General features: G+C 52.1%; 1 protein-coding gene across 1 annotated transcript in view; it reads left to right on the forward strand.

Moving 5' to 3' along the window:
* Positions 1-2,267: 2,267 nt before the first annotated feature.
* Positions 2,268-15,016, forward strand: part of STK11 (serine/threonine kinase 11) — a 34,068-nt gene continuing 21,319 nt past the window's right edge. Inside the window, exons 1-6 of the mRNA XM_064734534.1 lie at positions 2,268-3,938; positions 8,796-8,879; positions 12,413-12,502; positions 13,255-13,387; positions 13,862-13,998; positions 14,417-14,544. Of these exons, the coding sequence (XP_064590604.1) occupies positions 3,649-3,938; positions 8,796-8,879; positions 12,413-12,502; positions 13,255-13,387; positions 13,862-13,998; positions 14,417-14,544 (862 nt within the window). The 5' untranslated portion in view covers positions 2,268-3,648. The remainder of the gene's footprint in view (positions 3,939-8,795; positions 8,880-12,412; positions 12,503-13,254; positions 13,388-13,861; positions 13,999-14,416; positions 14,545-15,016) is intronic.

The raw sequence follows: 15,016 nt of genomic DNA on the forward strand, positions 1-15,016 counted from the left end.
TTTTTGGGCCCTGATCCCATGGGCTCAGCTGCAGAGCAGCTCCACATTGGGGTGTGCCTGGCTGCTGTCACCCACTGCCGCTTCCTGTTTTTTCCCAGAGCCTGGAAATCCCCTGACTTTCCGTGGGGTGAGGGCTGTGGAGCCGTGCCGCCAGCTGGCCCTGCGCCCCCGGAGCTGCGGGAAGAGGCAACCAGAGGACAGACCCTGCCCCGTGCAGGGTCCTGGCAGGGCTGGGGCCATGCAGGGGGCAGGGATGGGACCGTCTGTGATGCCAGGGTCCCACAAAACCATCCCATGTCTGAATAAACCCTTCTGTGCCCCCTTGGCCGGGTTGTGGGGCTGCAGAGGGTGAGGGTTCAGCTCCTGCACTGACACAAGCTTGGCAGGTGTCAGCTGTTTCTCCCAGTTTGTCACCTCCCCTCTGGAGGGGATGATGCTGGTGCAAATATTTGGGAAAGCCCAAGAGCCTCTGGCTTTGCCTGATGCACCTGCAGCCCCAATGAGGGACAGGGTTTGGGGGTACCTGGGGACACCCCATGTGAGTCCTTGGCTTGTCCCACTCCAGTGGCTCATTCCTGGAGAGTCGAGCAGGATTTTACCTTTCAGGTAGGATTGTTCTGCCACCCTGGTGGGAGAGGGAGTAGGACAGGCAGGGAGCAGACTGTGGAGTGTCAGGAGCTCCTCCAGCCCTCCCACTGCTGGGAACACCTCGGGAAGGGGATGCACAGCGCTTACCAGAATTTCGGGGATGGGTTCCAGCACTTTGGACTCGGTGCCAAGACTGGAATAAATCACCCGGGGCTGAGTGCTGTCGTGATAGAAGCTGTTGAGGGAGGAGGGAAAGGCAGTGCTAGCGGGATTGGAGGGCTCAGCAGAGCAGCCCCCTCCTCTGCATCCCCTCTTTGGAACCTCCTCCCAAACCTTCACAGGCTCAAATTCCTTGAACAAACCAAATTCCTCCAACAAACTGGAGCATCGCAGTGCTCTGACCTTTTGGGGACCCGGGGGAGACCTGACCCTGCTCAGGCACCCCAAAATGGGCTCAGGGCTCTCCCACCTGTGCTTTGGAATCCATGCAGTGCCAGCAGCTCTCATGGAAAGGGAGAACTCATGGATTTGTCCTGCCCTGCCTCAAATGAACGGCTCAGCTCTCAGAGCTGCTGCTCCATGTTCCAATCCCAGCTGAGTCTGGCTCCATCCCTTTCACCAAAGGGTTTGACCCTGCGGCACAGCGAGCGGGGCTGGAGGCGGCCGCAGGGGCACCGTGGTTCCCCTGAGCTGACACTGCACAAACCCCACGTACCGGCACCGGTTCCCGGTGTTCCCGGCCGGAGCTGTCATACCACAACTCCCCGGGCTGGACATCCCCGGTATCCGGTGAAACCGAGCCTTGAACGGGGAGAGCAGCTTGTGCGGCCCAACCCTTAGGAACCACCGGAGGGTGCCCGCAGGAGAGGCGGCTCTGCCGTGACCGGGGCCGTGAGGGGGAGGCGGAGCAGGGAGGACGAGCCCGTTCGTTCCCCCGGGCCGTGCCGGGGTCTGACCGGGCGCTGGAACCGGGCGCCGTTATTTTGGGGATGCCCTCGCGGTTGCTTGGCTGAGTGGGATGGGACGAGGTGCAGCCGGAACCGAGCGGAACAGGGGGAGCGGGTTCGCCCCAAACCCGAAGCGGCTGCAGCGCGGCCCAAGCGCGGCGGGCGGACCGTGAGGGCGGCGGGGCAAGGCCGCTCCCCGATGGGGCAGAGCGGTCTCTGGTGGGGCAGGGCCACTCCCCGGCGGGGCAGAGCCGGTCACTGGTGGGGCAGAGCCGCTCCCCGTTAGGGCAGGGCCGGTTCCGTGCCGGTCCCGTCTCCATGACTCCCGCGTGCCCTTTGCCCTCCGCCCTTCACCGCCCGCCGCCCCGCCTCCGAGCGGTGATTGACAGCGCTCACAGCCAATCGTAGCACGTCGCTGCCGCCAGCCCCGCCCTCAGTCGCGACGGTCATCGCCTATGAACTATCACATCTGAATTGCACCTCAATCCCCGCCCATAGAGCTGACGGACAGCTCAGTAACCCTATCACATAGCCCCGCCGCCGGCCGGGGTGGGTGGGAGGGACGTTCGTAACGAACCAACCGGAACCCGACGTGATGTAGCCGCGGCCAATCAGCGTTCGAGCGCTCGGGGACGGGGCCGACGGCGTGGCCAATGGGGGCGCGCGCCGGGGCGGCGCGAGGCGCGGAGCGGGGCGGGGGGGGCGGACGGAACGGCGGGGGCGGGCGGGGACAAGATGGCGGCAGCGGCGTCGGCGGCGCGCGCGCGGCGGGGCGGGCGGTAACGGGGCGGCGCGACCGGGACGAGGAACGGGACCGGGGCCGGGAGAGCGCCAGGGGGCAGCGGCCGAGGGGCGGCCCCTGAACTTGGGGGGACGCGGGAGGCGGCGGCTCGGCGGGGCGGAGCGCGGCGCCGGGGCCCGGCCCGGCTCCCCCGCCTGGCGACGGGGAGGGGGGACTCGGCCGCTCGCCCCCCCCTCCCCCAGTTCACCGTTCGGGCCGGCGGCAGCGGCCGGAGCTGCGTGCGGGGAAGGAGCCGGCCCGGGCCGGGAAGGGCCTGGAGGTCACCGAACCCTCCCCGGGAGTCCGTCCCGTCCCGTCCCGGCTCCGGCGCTGATTTTGTCGCACTGAAAGTGTCCTGTCCCCTGTCACCCCGCTCTGCTCTCCCGCCGTGCCCTGCGGCCAGCCCCGCTGACACCTGTGGGAGGTGCGGGAGGCACCGTCCGGGCCGGGTGGGCATCCCTGACCCTCCCCTCTCTCCGTGAGGCACCGGACACCGGGCAGGAGATCCCCCGGGAGGAGCCGGGTGTTGGAGCACGGGGGGTCTCCCTGACCCCTCCCGGGATCCACGGGGGTTGTGTTGTCCTGCACCGCTGACACCCGGAGCAGAGGCGGTGGCGACACATCATGTGCCGGGCGCAATCCCGGTGGATGAAGGATGCCCCCGGGAGCTCTCGGTAGGCACCGAAGGCCTCAAACTTTTATAGGCGAAAGCGAAGACGCAAGAATTGTTTGGGAAAACTCCTTCAAGGAAACTTGCTTCCAGCTCCCCAACGGCTGAACCCGCGCTGCGGCCCGTGCTCCGGGGGGAGCACACACCTTCCCACCCCGGCTGGAACCGTGAGCTCCTAGGCATGGAAAGTCACGAGAGGGACTGGGAGCTGCTCTGGTTCCACGGGGTGGCCTGACGGGCCCGGAGATGACCTAACTCTGTAGGATCAAACTGGGCCCAGCCAAGGCCAGTTGACTGGGAAGAGCCCCCGGTAGCGGGACCGGGTTGGAAGCAACGTCAGTCCCGAACTGAGTGTGTCCCGTCACAGATTTATGTTCTTTTTCAAAGACATTCTGGAGCCAGGCCGGGATCTTTTGGCATCCAATTGACCTGGAAGCAGCTCTTAGGTTTGGTTTTTCTTTTCTTTTTTTTCCTTCTTTTTTTTTTTTGTTGGTTGTTTTATTTTTTATTATTATTATTCATGTTTGTACAATCTTCTGGATATTTTTTTCCCGAGAAGGAGTAAAAAGGGAGTGTTGGAAACTTAACAAAACAAGGATTAAAGCCTTGAGCGCTTAAGGAAAAAAAAAAAAAAAAAAACAGGTTAAGGAACTTAATCCAGGATGGATCTGCAGGAGCCCCAGCAGCTGGGAATGTTTGCAGAGAGCGAGCTGATGTCGGTGGGCATGGACACGTTCATCCACCGCATCGACTCCACCGAGGTCATTTACCAGCCCCGGCGCAAGCGGGCCAAGCTCATCGGCAAGTACCTCATGGGAGACCTGCTGGGAGAGGGCTCCTACGGCAAAGTCAAGGAGATGCTGGACTCAGAGACCCTGTGCAGGAGAGCCGTCAAGATCCTGAAGAAGAAGAAGCTGCGCCGGATCCCCAACGGGGAGGCCAACGTGAAAAAGTGAGTAAGGAGCTCTGGGAGCTGGATGGGTGAGCTTGGTTCTTGTTCAGCAGCTGAGCTGCTGTGTTGTTTTAGCTGACAGCGTGGATCTGCTGTGGAAGTGCTTCCTAATCCACAGGTATTTAGGAATCTCTTCCCTCTGAACAGCAGCCAGTGCTCTGGGTGAGGCTGGGCACAGGTTCCCAAGGACTGGGACAGGCTGGAATACACCACTTTGGTGTCATTTAATGGATAAAATATTGTTTCTTAAAGCAATTTCTCTGTATCATCTCAGCACCTGGGTGAGGTGAGACCTTACAAACACACCTGGTCTCCTCACAGGGTTATTCCTGTATCTGCCCAGGTGTCCCCTGGAGCTCTCTGTGGTGGCAATTCCTCCTCCCACCCCTGTGGAAGGTGGCTGAAACAGGATCCAATGTATGGAGCACCCCATAGGCACAGGAAGTTTTGGGTTTTTTTCCTTGGCTTCATTCCTAAGGTCCTTGGGAGTTAACTCAAGGCTCTCCCCAGCTGATTTCTGTGGCTGTAAATTGGGGCCAAGGGTTGGCAGCTCTCTGTGCCTCTGCCACACCTGGTTACTCAGGGTACAAAGCCCTCATGGAAGTGAACCCCAGGAGGGGCTGGATCCGTGGGGCTGCTGTGGGAACTCTCCCTACCCTGGACCTCACAGCAGCCCTGCCAGGAGCTGCTTATCAGCCCTGCAGGAGCCTCTGCAGCCCAAACAACCCAGGAGGGTTTATCTAGGCTGGGAGGGAGAGCTCTGACCTGCAGAGCCCTGTGTCTGTCCCTCAGTTTGATTTCCCAGTTTAGCTGTGGGATATTTCACATCCTGTCCCAGCACTGCTGTCAGGGAGCTCTCTCACTTTGCTTTCCAACCTTTCTTGGCTGTGGAGCAGTCACATCCCAAGGCTGGGACCTCCCTGTCTCTCTCCCTTCCTGGCTCAGGTTCAGGATCAAGCAAACTTGGTTAATGTGTAATAAAATGTTTCTTGTTTTTCTGGTGGAGGCTGAGTGCCCCGGCCCTGGGTCCCTCCACGGGCACTTCCAGAGCTGCCACTGGGGAACCTGGAGATGGTTTCCTCCTTAGGGAAGCTTTCCATGTAAATTAGGTAAAAAGAGCTTGCCCACATCAGGAGAGTTCCCTGCTCTCAGAGCCATGGGAATGCTCCTGTGTCCTGAGGTGAACTCCGTGGAAGTTTTATTCACACCCAGAGTGGGGCTGTGAGTATCAGATGGGTCATTAGGGGAGTTATTAAAAGGCACTTTCTGTGGACATTTCCTGGCTCAGCCCCACCTGCTCCCAAACACCAAGGCAGATTTTAGGTCTTGCCTTGTACCCGGGGGTTTAACTTTAGTTCAAGTTCCTATTTCTGTTCCCTCATCCTTTTCCCTCTGCCCACCTATCCATGTGCTTTATCTGCTGCTTCAGTGGGGAATTTTAAGGCAAACTGTTGTATTTTATGGTTCCCTGGTCCCTTGGCACTCTGAGCTTATCAGAACCCTTCAGCACTGCTGTGAGAGGGAGTGAAAGCTGTGTCTGCTTTAAGTGTGAGATATGTGACCAAACAGGGTGGGAGTGACAAAGTGCTGTGGGGTCTCCAGGTAGTGCTGGACAGGACACTGACACAGTATTTTAGTGTCAACATGGCCAGACTGCACTGGAATCTCATTTTGGGCAGCTGTGTTGGAGCAGTTTTGGGCAGTTTATGCCCAAAAACTGCTCCTGTGCACAGGACAGCAGGAAATCAATTTGTGGACTGGATCACACTGTTGGGCTCTGCTTTCTCTCTTGGAATCTGATCACTGAAGTGGTTTCCAGTGTTTCTCACCCCACAGGGAAAAGCTGCACGTGAGCTTTGGGCTGTTGGGCAGAGGTGATTGAGTTACTGTGGTGGGTTCCTTCCTCAGAGCTGTGCTGATAGCACAGGAATGGAATTGTCATCCGAGGAAATCCCTGGAAAACGGTTCCTAGACAGTGGCCCTTGGGTAATTCCACAAGCAGTAACACACAGGGAGTAATGAGAGTGCACTAATGAGCTGTGGAGGATCACACAGGTCTGAGCTGGTGATATTGGGCTGGAAATGGGATGTTAATGCCAACCTTGGGTCACTCCTTGCTGATATCCCAGGCCACAAGCTCATCTCTGCCCCAGCCCTGTTGTTCTGGAGACCCAGAAATTACAGCTAAAATGTGTTTTGGACTTACATAAAATCAAATTATTTTTCTCTACCCCAAAACACTCCACTTCTGCCCCAGGAAAACGAGCCCTGAAGGGCTCTCTGAGTCCTGGAGGGGATGCTGAGGGCTTAAACTTGTAAGACACAATTTCCTTAAATCTATTGGGACAATCATTTCTCTGTAGAGCAGGTGGAGGTGGCTCAGTCAGGCAGACACTGCAGAATCTCATCCCTGCAAAATAAAGGAGTTTAGTGGAATTGCCAAAAAAAGGCAGGAAAACCTGGCAGCCTGTGGCTGCAGCAGCAGCAGAGGTTTAATAACGCTGTGTGCTAATAGCCTGACACGTTAATTAAGTGTTTGGGGCTCTGTGGGATCCCAAGTGCCCTGTACTTACCACCTCAGCAATTGCTCTGCTTGGAATTTGTGCTCCTTGGAATCCCTCTGAGGGTTTTCCTGGGTTATGGGGCTGTGCTGTGACAGTTCCTGGGGTCTGCAAGTCCCAAGAGCTGGAACCTCCACACAGGGACAGATTTGCTGGAAGCCCTGGAGGTGTGAGCTCAGGTGGGAACGAGCTGATCCCTCCTCCTCAGAGATGTGTTCCCCTTGGCTCAAGGGTTTCCTCTGCTGAGCTGGATGTTTGCTTGGGTTGGGAGGTGAAATGCTGGCACCTGTACTCCATGGAAAAGCCCAGAATTCCATATTCTGATGGATGTAGAATTTGGAATGCCAGACATCCCTGCAGGAGCAGGATGTGGATGGAACCCTTGGGACTAGGAAAGAGAAAAAGTGACACTGAAATCTTTCTGGAACTTCCAGCAGTCCTGGATCAGGTGCTGCACTCCCTAAGCTTTCAGGATGTTGTGGGAAGAACCCTGTGAACCAAAGGAAGGCAATGAATCTTTTAGCTGTGTTTTGTTAGGCTGGGAACAAGGAAGAACACTGGATCTCACAGTGGAGATGTCCAGGAAAGCAGAATCTGCCTTTCCAGGCTGCCTTTGGCATGTTCCAAAATGCTGTGGCCCATGAAACAAGGGGGCAGCTTTGCTATTTACAGTTCTGAGCAGCAGCACCCCCTGTTATTTACCAGAGCAGGTACCTTGCAGGGGATAAATCTTAATCCACCAGGATGAGCTTAATGGATCTGACAGAGCTCGAGTTAGGTCTTTTTTTCCCCCTTGTCTCCTTCCAAGGAGGTTGTACTTGGAAGCAGCCTTGGTTTCTGGCAATCTGTCTGCTCACACACTTGCAGTGGGGTTTTGTTGGTAGTTTTGGAAGAAAAAAAAAAATCAAATTTAGGCCTGTTCTGAGGAGGTGAGACCTCTGTTCCCCTACTCGAGGGGTTTGCAGAGTGAGATGGGATTGGAGGTGACTGAGCTGGCTGTCCCTGCTCCTCAGGCATTCCAGAGCCAAAGAGGGGCTAAAAATAGAAGTAATCTTTCCTCTGGGAAAAGGGTGGCTTGGCTTCTGCCCCAGGGGTGGGGGCACTGCCCTGGCATTTGGGATTGGTTCGCAGAGTCCTCCTAGGGGGTGGGAAATCAATACAGAAATATGAGATATTTATTTGTAGGAATTAGTGTTTGTGCTTCCAAGCTGTATTACAGGGAATGAGCTGTTGGGATCAGGATTTTAAATGTGTTCCCAACATTTTGGCCCTAAAGTTGTGTTTGAGTGTGTTTGCTCCGCTCTGGCAGCCCTGGTTGGAGCCCTCAACCCTCTCCCTTCGTGCTGCAGGATCTCCTCAGCTCCACACTGACACTGGCTGCTGCTCCTTGTGCTAATTTAATCCACTTCAGCCCTTTGGTCATTCCTATAATTAGACTTGTCTGCCATGTCCACACAATACTTGGGAGTTTTGCTGTGGTATCCTGAATCTCTGCTCAGCTCTTGGTGACTTCTTCCAAATCCAGAGCTGAGAAAGGAGTCTCTGGCTTTAATTTTGGTAATGAAATAATTCACACTGCTCAGGCATCCTTAAAAGATCAGTAAGGATTCTCCTTGCACTCCTGCATGGGAGAAGCCCTTTCCAAGGAGCAGCTCCTGGTTGTTGCTCAGCCTTTGTGCTGGCCCTAGCTCATTACTGGAGCTGCTAATTGTGCCCATGAGGGGCTCTGAGCTGCCTTTGGGCAGGGGCTCTCACTTCCAAAGCTGTGCTCAGAATTCCTTGTAATGCTGCTTCCCAGAGGCTGAGCTGATGAAGTGTGACCACACTGCTTAAAGCACTCACCAGATCATTCTGGGAAGGAGGATTTGGGAGCTCAGCACAGCCCAGGATGGAGCAGCAGCAGAACAAAGTGAAAAGCAGGACGTGCACTGCCAGGCACCAACAGAACCACCCTGACCTGACTGTCCTGCTCTGCCTGTTTCTCCACAGCTGGCACCCAGTGGGATTTTGCAGGATGAGTTTAATGCAAAAGAGACTAAACTGTGGTTTGGGGCAGGTATAAAATCCCTGGAGCCAAAGATCAGAGCAGCTGACAGAAGGTGACATTCAAGGGGCTGTTCCCCAAGCCAAGGGAAGGTGGCTTCTCACTGTTTTACCTTATTTATTCCCCACAAACACAAAATTCACTTCAGGTCTCTGAGCCATTCAGTCAAGTTAAATTTGGGTGAAATTTTGGAAGCAATAGAGTTGGGAATAAGCTTTTGAAATGTAACTTTTTTCTTGTCTCTTCCTGCAGGGAGATCCAGCTCCTGCGGAGATTACGGCACAAAAACGTCATCCAGCTGGTGGATGTGTTGTACAACGAGGAGAAACAGAAAATATATCCTTTTACACAGGGCTGCTGGTCAGGTTTGAGCTGCCACTGTTCTCTGCTGTAGTTCTGCTTTTGGAAAAGCCCTTTTGGATGTTTCTTAAGCTTAAATTTTTGCAGCTAAATTGCTTTTGCTGCTGATAACCATCCTGCCCACCTGGCAGACTTTACACACAAACACAAATTCACACAGACTCTGATCAAGGCAATTTTATCCTCATTTTGCTGGATTTTGAGAGCACTTTGTCTGAAATCAGTGTGGAAGCTCCTGTTGCTGATCCCTTGTAGCATATGTTATAAATGGATCCTTTTATTTTTGACAGTGTTTTCTAACTACTGTCTTCTTATTACAGTACTCCAGAAAAGGAGTAATTTAATTGTGTGCATTAATTAGATCAAACACTCTGCCACCAGATCATTAGGATAAAGGAGTGTGACAGCTTCTGCTCGTTCTGTGGCCTCTACAGAGTGAGGGGACTGCAAGTCAATTATTGATAGAGAGATCCTGGTTAATTAGGTAGAAGGGAGGAGGCAGCAGGGGGAAAAGGAGCCCGAGAGAGACATCGTGTGTTGGTACCAGGTGATGACAACACAAAACCATCACTGGGAAATGGGATCTCTCCAAGGATGCTCCTTGCTGGACTTTGAGCAGTGCTGGTCCAGAGTTGGTTTTCAGTGTTTTTCCCTCACAAGGACAGGTTAACTTTGTTATTTTTATCTTTATCTGCTTCTACACTCTCACAAAGTTTGTTCCTCCCTGTGCCAATTCTGGCAGTAACTGGGGGAATTTGTTTTCACTGGAATCAGTGAAATCATCCATGATTTTGTTCAAGCCCTTCCCCAGCTTCTGACAGGCACTGCCTGGGCTGTGATAGAGCAGACCTTGAGCAGCCACATGGGGAATAATTTTGGGAACAGATCCAGCAGAAAAGGGACTGTATCCCTGAGGCTGCCCTGGGGGCAGGGCCCTGAGTCATGCTCAGGGCTGTGTTGGTTCCTGGCAGGAGGCAGAGTTGGAATTTAGGGGGAGATGTCAACTTTCCTATTGGTGATTAAATAGAAAAATCCCAATTTCCAGAATAAGGACTGTGGGATTGGAAATTGGGGTTGGGGAAGGGAGGATTCTGTCCCCACCTGAGTGTATAGAAAAATCCTCATTTCCAGAATAAGCACTGTGGGATTGGAAATTGGGGTTGTGGAAGGAAGGATTCTGTCCCCACCTGAGTGTATAGAAAAATCCCAATTTCCAGAATAAGCACTGTGGGATTGGAAATTGGGGCTGTGAAAGGAAGGATTCTGTCCCCACCTGAGTGTATAGAAAAATCCTCATTTCCAGAATAAGCACTGTGGGATTGGAAATTGGGGTTGTGGAAGGGAGGATTCTGTCCCCACCTGAGTGTTCTGTTGCTGGTGGAAGTGCACTGCAGGCTTGAGCTGTTTGTCATAGAGTCACAGAATGGCTTGGGTTAAAAAGGACATTAAAACTCATCCCATTCCACCCCTGCCATGGGCAGAGACACCTTCTCCTATCCCAGGTTGCTCCAAGCTGTTCTTATTCCAATACCAAGCCCCTTCCAGCCTGGCCTTGGACATTTCCAGGACTCCAGGGGCAGCCACAGCTGCTCTGGGCACCCTGTGCCAGGGCCTCACCATCCTCACATGGAAGATTTTTTCCTAATCTCCCATCTAACCCCCCTCTCTGTCAGTGTGAAGCGATTTCCCCATATTCTGTCACTGTGTCCTCTTCTAAAAAATCCCTCTCCATCTTTCTTGTAGGCTCCCTTCAGGTTCAAACAGCATTTGAACACCTAATAAAAACCTTCAGTGATTTTTTTTTTTTGTGAGAAAGGGAAAGCTGTGGCAACTGGATTAAAAATATCAATGGCTTTTAGTATTTAAGGGCTGTTTGCTGGCCTGCTGTGGGTGGGAGTGCAGAGCCAGTGGTGAATGGAGAGCTCATCCAGGCAGAAAATGAACCCAGTTCCATGAGCAGCATCCCAGGGATCCCATTACCCGTGTGTGGAGCTGAGTGTGGGAGCAGAAACCCTTGAGGAGGAGAACTGAGAGCTTGGGGCACCTGTAACAGATCTGCTCCAGCCTGGAAGTCTGTTCTGTAATCTGATTGATCAACCTGAGGGGGATCAGTGACCAGGGAGGGGTGAGGAGCAGCCTGGCTGTTAGTGACACCCAGCCAGGGCTGTCCTTGAGCCTCTTTGCTCCCCAGGAGCTGCTCTGGATTATCCTCCACCACTGTTATTCTCCTGACAGTGGGAGAATTTATATATTCCAAATCACTCTGATAGGAGCAGTTCACAGATTTCTTCCAGGGTAGGAATGAATTTTGGGAGCTCTCCCTTCTATTCTTGCTTTTATTGATTTACTGAGAATCTTCACACACATCATAAATTCTGTTATGTTTATATAAATAAATTCTGTTATGTTAATTCTGTATATTTAGAGTATTTTAGGGTCTCTCATGGGGAATGGAGCAGGAATTTAATGAGTTTTCAGTGTTTGGAGCTGCTAGATGGAACAGAGGGCAGCAGAGTCTTCAGCCCAGGGCAGGAGTCTCCCTTCTGCCTCTTCTATCTCAGGTGGCTTCTTGGGGCAAAAGTAACTTATTTTGGGTTTAGGTTAAGAAAGCAACTGCCTGGAGGAATAACTGACCATGCTCAGGATTGCAGGGGAGCCCTGGCAGCCTCTGCTCTGTCAGGACACTCCCCAATGTCCCAGGGTCTGTTCTCCCAGGCCCCTCCAAGCCAAACTTTGCCTTCAAAAGCCCAGGGAGAGGAGGAATCAGGCAATCCCAACATCAGGCAGTCTGGTTCCCATTTTTTTGGCCCCAACATTAAAGCTTACAGAGATAAAAACTGGAATATGCTGCAAGGGAACAAATGCTGCAAAGTGCCAGCAGCTCTTGGCGTTCTGTTGTAACTGTTTTTTATCCATGTGGTTTCACAAAGCTTCTCAACTCTCCAAGGATCCTTTTTCCTGCTACTGGAATACTCCTGTGGAGCTGGGGGTAAGCAGCAGCTGTTCCACAGAGCACACAACTGGGTTGTTTGGGATGGGGAGTGAGGAATAACCAACTTTGGGGAAGGTGGTGGGAGCTTACTTTGAGCTGCACAACACCCAGGGCACTGGGGGAATGGGCTGCAACTCTTCTGCCAGGGATTTCCCAATTTTCTGTGCCCATTTTAAGGTATTTCCCTGTTCTCTGTCATACCTGTGAGATCTCCAACTTATTTTCTGTGGAGTTCCCATCCTGTTCCAGGTCTGGTCATGGAGTTCCCATCCTGTTCCAGGTCTGGTCATGGAGTTCCCATCCTGTTCCAGGTCTGGTCATGGAGTTCCCATCCTGTTCCAGGTCTGGTCACAGAGCTTCAAATGCTCATTTGGCAGAAGGATTTTCCTGTAGGTGCTTCCCTGTCCTGTGGGAGCTGGAGGAAAATTCCCTCAGCACTTGGGAAGTGCAGCCATTCCCTCTGAGGAATGTTTAACACTGAGTGTTAACCCTGGAGCTTCCTTAACTCTGCCCTCACGTATATGGTGATGGAGTACTGTGTGTGTGGGATGCAGGAAATGCTGGACAGTGTCCCAGAAAAGAGGTTTCCAGTGTTTCAGGCTCACGGGTAAGTTCTGTTCCTCTCCCCACTGTGTTCTCTCGAGTTCACTCTGCTCAGACTGTGTTTGAAAGCAAACCTGGTTTTGTGCAATAATTTCGTATTTTACACCCATGCAAAAGAAGTGAAAAGCTCTTGAAGTGGCCAGCAGGGATTGCCCTTAGATTCTGGGAAGAAAACCATCATTCTATTGATTTTTCTGTTATTTTTATTTTACTTCCTGAGCTGCCCAACAGCCCCCCCTGGTCCCTGTGCTCTTGCCTTGCCAAGGGGTGTGAGGGGGAATCTCCTGCCTAAATGGAGGTCAAGCCACAGTTCAGCATCAGAAAAGACTTTAAAGGCCTTGGGATGGATTAGGGATTGGCAATATCCAGCATGATCTGGTAGCTGGAGTAGTTAGCTGGATTAAGCTGGAGCCCTTTTTACTCCTAAAGGAAGGAAACATGAGAATTCTGGGAATAGATAACAAAAATGTTGTCAGGATCAAATCGGGGCAGAGCAGCAAATCTGTGGCAACTACATCATTTTATAGTCATATTGTCATTTTAGTTTAAGAGATCTCTGAGATTACAGACAGCCTAAGTGAAATTCAGTCACATTAATGTTATTTCTGGGTATTATGAGATGAAACATTTGCCTCTACAACTGCCAGGCTGCTTGTGGGTTACGATGATGGCCCAGAGTCTCTGACCACAGCAAAAAGCTCCTTTCTACTGGCTAAAAGTGTTTGATTTATTTTTCCCCTCTCCCTCTCTCTGCAGGTACTTTTGTCAGCTTATAGATGGCTTAGAATACTTGCACAGCCAAGGGATTGTCCACAAGGATATAAAACCTGGGAACCTCCTGCTAACAACCAATGGGACACTAAAAATATCTGATTTAGGAGTAGCAGAGGTATGTGAGAAGCACAGCAAAGTCAGAATGGGATATTCTACATTGAGGTCACCTCTGTGGTGTCATTGATTTATTGTGCATTTAGGCTTTTGTTCTGTTGCACTTGCAGAGTGCTCTGAGTGACTCTGAATATTTATTGCAATTGGTAAAAGCACTTCTTTTGGTAACAGCATGAAAACTCTGCTCAGGAAAACACAGAGAGAAGGAAGATGTCAATCTTGGATGAGCCCAAAAGTGGGGGGAAATGGGGATAAGCTGCATAACCTTATCCTTCTTTTTATATGGAATCTCTCTTAGGTAGGAGAGGTGCAAGACTTGTCACTGTGGCGTGTGGCTGCTGTGGTGGCATGACCTTATCATCTGTAGATGTTCAGTAGAGGAGTTTTCCCCTCTTGTTTCCCAGGTGGAACTTTTCCAGGAGTCCCAGTTTGTTTTCCTTGGAAGGCTGACACTGTTTGGTCTCTCCTGCCTCAGGCATTGCATCCGTTTGCGGAGGACGACACGTGCAGGACGAGCCAAGGGTCGCCAGCATTCCAGCCCCCAGAAATTGCCAATGGCCTTGACACCTTTTCAGGCTTTAAAGTCGACATCTGGTCTGCAGGGGTGACACTGTGAGTGCCCAGGAACTTCACAATTAATGACACCCTCAGATAGCTCAGTCCTGGCCCAGCTCTGTCATCACTGCTCTTGTGAGGGGGGTGCTGCTCACTCCTGTGGGTGGGTTGATGCTCCCCAAAGTATCTGTAATTCTGCACAAGGGGATCTTTGCTCTCCATGAGTGACTCTGCAGCTGTTGCTCAGCTCCCAGAGGCACAGCCAGGGCAGTAACAGAAGCCACAAGTATCTCCAGTATTTATTTTTAAGTTTTTGCTGTCCCAGACTGTGATGAAGGCAGGCTAAACTTAAAGAAGTTTTGCACATACTGCCAAATATTCCTCTTTTGGTTTCCCCTTGGCTGCTTTTGGAGTCAGGTAAGAACTGAGTACCTGTGGTCTGTTTCTCATCCTGCTTCTCCTTCTGCCTTCACAGATACAACATCACAACGGGTCTGTACCCTTTTGAAGGGGATAATATCTATAAATTATTTGAAAACATCGGGAAAGGCGACTACACAATTCCAGAGGATTGTGGTCCTCCACTCTCAGACTTATTGAGAGGTGAGTCTTCCCAGCTGGTTCCAAAAGGGGTAACATTTATAGAGGCAACAACTCCTCAGCTTGCACAGTGCCAGAGCTTCCTTCCAAGTGTCCTGTGGGGATATGGGATCCTTTTTAGTCATGGAGGTTATATTATAGCCTTACAAGACTCTGGCAGATCTCCAGCACTGGTGTTTTCCTGAGATCCACCAATGCCCTGCACAGCTCACAGCCACTGCTGTATAGAGTTGGTTTTTGCATTGCTTCCTGTGCTCTGAGAAGCTTTTACATTCAAAGACAAAGCCCACAACAGGTTAAATTTAAAATGGCATAATGGCTTTGATGCAGTTTGGACAGTGAGAGCACTCTGATGCTCTGTCCAGGCTTTCTCTAATGTCACACACTGAGTACTCAGGGCTGCTGTCCCTCCTCATCAGCCTCACATCTGGACTTGTCTCAAGTCCCATTTGTTTCCTTCCCCCCAAATTCAGAG

Source organism: Zonotrichia leucophrys, chromosome 28, assembly GCF_028769735.1.
Source record: "Zonotrichia leucophrys gambelii isolate GWCS_2022_RI chromosome 28, RI_Zleu_2.0, whole genome shotgun sequence".
NCBI classification, from domain to species: domain Eukaryota; kingdom Metazoa; phylum Chordata; class Aves; order Passeriformes; family Passerellidae; genus Zonotrichia; species Zonotrichia leucophrys.